Source organism: Limulus polyphemus, unplaced genomic scaffold (assembly GCF_000517525.1).
Source record: "Limulus polyphemus unplaced genomic scaffold, Limulus_polyphemus-2.1.2 Scaffold12617, whole genome shotgun sequence".
In the NCBI taxonomy this organism is placed as follows: Eukaryota; Metazoa; Arthropoda; class Merostomata; order Xiphosura; family Limulidae; genus Limulus; species Limulus polyphemus.
The window spans coordinates 1,366-3,761 of NW_013678227.1; the positions used below are offsets into that span (position 1 = coordinate 1,366).

The 2,396-nt window shown below is 32.7% G+C and overlaps 1 protein-coding gene across 1 annotated transcript in view; it reads left to right on the forward strand.

Moving 5' to 3' along the window:
• Positions 1-685: 685 nt before the first annotated feature.
• LOC111083987 overlaps positions 686-2,396 on the forward strand; it is a gene marked incomplete at its 3' end in the record, with an annotated part of 8,325 nt that continues 6,614 nt past the window's right edge. The window contains exon 1 of the mRNA XM_022380754.1: positions 686-1,157. Within this exon, the coding sequence (XP_022236462.1) occupies positions 1,136-1,157 (22 nt within the window). The remainder of the gene's footprint in view (positions 1,158-2,396) is intronic.

Consider the following 2,396-nt stretch of genomic DNA (forward strand, 5'->3'; position numbering starts at 1 on the left):
CTGATTTATATAGTTCACCTACTTTTGATAACATATGAAATAATGGTAAGAGAAAGGAATTCTCTGACTAAATACATCTTCTGTTGCTCATGTTCATCTCCTTTATAGAACTGTAAACACGAAAACTCTCTTTTCTTATGTTTCCTAAAAGATATTTTTTTCATTGAATATTCTAAGGTCCTTTCGGAGTGCCTTAAGATGTGTGGGTTGCATGTTAGAAAAGTTTAAGTTGTGTATGTTGCATGTTAGAAAGGATTAAGATGTGTAAGTTGCGTGTGAGGAATAATTAACATGTACATGTTGCATGTTCGAATAAATCAAGTTGTGTATGTTGCATGTTAGAAAGGTTTAAGATGTGTAAGTTGCGTGTGAGGAATAATTAACATGTACATGTTGCATGTTCGAATAAATCAAGTTGTGTATGTTGCATGTTAGAAAGGTTTAAGATGTGTAAGTTGCGTGTGAGGAATAATTAACATGTACATGTTGCATATTCGAATAAATCAAGTTGTGTATGTTGCATGTTAGAAAGGTTTAAGATGTGTAAGTTGCGTGTACAAAGAGGACATTCAGCATAAACTTCTAATTGTCTTCACAGAACTAGATGAACAGCTAATAGAAACCAAATTTTAAGGATGGTTTTAAATGTTTTTGACAAAGGCAGATTGTGAGAATATTTCTAAATTCTAGCTCGGGAGCTTTTGAATTAATATCACAAAAGTTTGATCTGATTAGAAAACATATTTTTGAAACGTTGTTACGTATTTAGTACAATAGTAGTTTGTTTAGAAAACGTGTTTTTGAAACGTTTTTACGTATTTAGTGTAAGATTAGTTTGTTCTAATTAGAAAACGTGTTTCTGAAACGTTGTTACTTATTTAGTACAATAGTAGTTTGTTTAGAAAACGTGTTTCAGAAACGTTTTTACGTATTTAGTGTAAGATTAGTTTGTTCTAATTAGAAAACGTGTTTCAGAAACGTTTTTACGTATTTAGTGTAAGATTAGTTTGTTCTAATTAGAAAACGTGTTTCTGAAACGTTGTTACTTATTTAGTACAAGAAGAGTCTGAAATGACCGTGACCGTTGACGTGCCACAGAAGAACTTTGCCCGCAATAACAAAACAAAGAAACAAAATGAACGATTATTGGATATATCGTAAGTTATAAATTAATCTGTTTTGTTTTGGAGGCAACGTCTCATTGAAATGCTTGGTTTATCGCATGTAATTTATGTAATATTTAATCAAGCACCGTTAAAAACAAAGTAGGTTCAGTATCTTCTGTACCGTATTTTTACTTGAATACTTTATTGGAAACTTTTAATTTCATTGAATTATAGGCCCTCTACTTTACAATTTCGTATGTATCCACAAAATCGTGGAGCAATGGAGGCACAGGTAAAACTTCAAAACAAAATCGACATCACTGTTGCTTTCAAGGTAATTGTTTTCCTATTTAACAAAATAATAGCATTTATGATTTATTATCTGAATACTTCTCTCACTGTATTATTTATTGTAGTATTCTTTATATTTACGTTATCCTTAAAAGATTATTCAGCTGACGGACATTGATTGCAAATATTCTGAAGCTAATTTAATAAAACTTGCATTTAATAGACTAAAACTTCCAACCCTGGCGCGTTCAAAATTCAACCAGCGTGCGGTGTTCTGAGGCCAAAACAGCGTCTTAAAATGATGATCCAGACTATTCCTGGTAGGTTGTTGAAGAAGGTCTTATAGTGATGATCCAAACTATTCCTGGTAGGTTGTTGAAGAGAGTCTTAAAATGATGATCCAGACTATTCCTGGTAGGTTGTTGAAGAAGGTCTTATAGTGATGATCCAAACTATTCCTGGTAGGTTGTTGAAGAGAGTCTTCAAATGATGATCCAAACTATTCCTGGTAGGTTGTTGAAGAAGGTCTTATAGTGGTGATTCAAACTATTCCTGGTAGGTTGTTGAAGAGAGTCTTAAAATGGTGATCCAAATTATTCCTGGTAAGTTGTTGAAGAACGTCTTATAGTGATGATCCAAACTATTCCTGTTAGGTTGTTGAAGAACATCTTAAAGTGGTGATCCAAACTATTCCTGATAGGTTGTTTAAGAACGTCTTAAACTGGTGATCCAAATTATTCCTGATAGGTTGTTGAAGAATATCTTAAAGTGGTGATCCAAACTATTCCTGATAAGTTGTTGAAGAACATCTTAAAGTGGTGATCCAAACTATTCCTGATAGGTTGTTGAAGAACGTCTTAAAGTGGTGATCCAAATTATTCCTGATAGGTTATTGAAGAATATCTTGAAGTGGTGATCCAAACTATTCCTGATAGGTTGTTGAAGAACATCTTAAAGTGGTGATCCAATCTATTCCTTATAGGTTATTGAAGAATATCT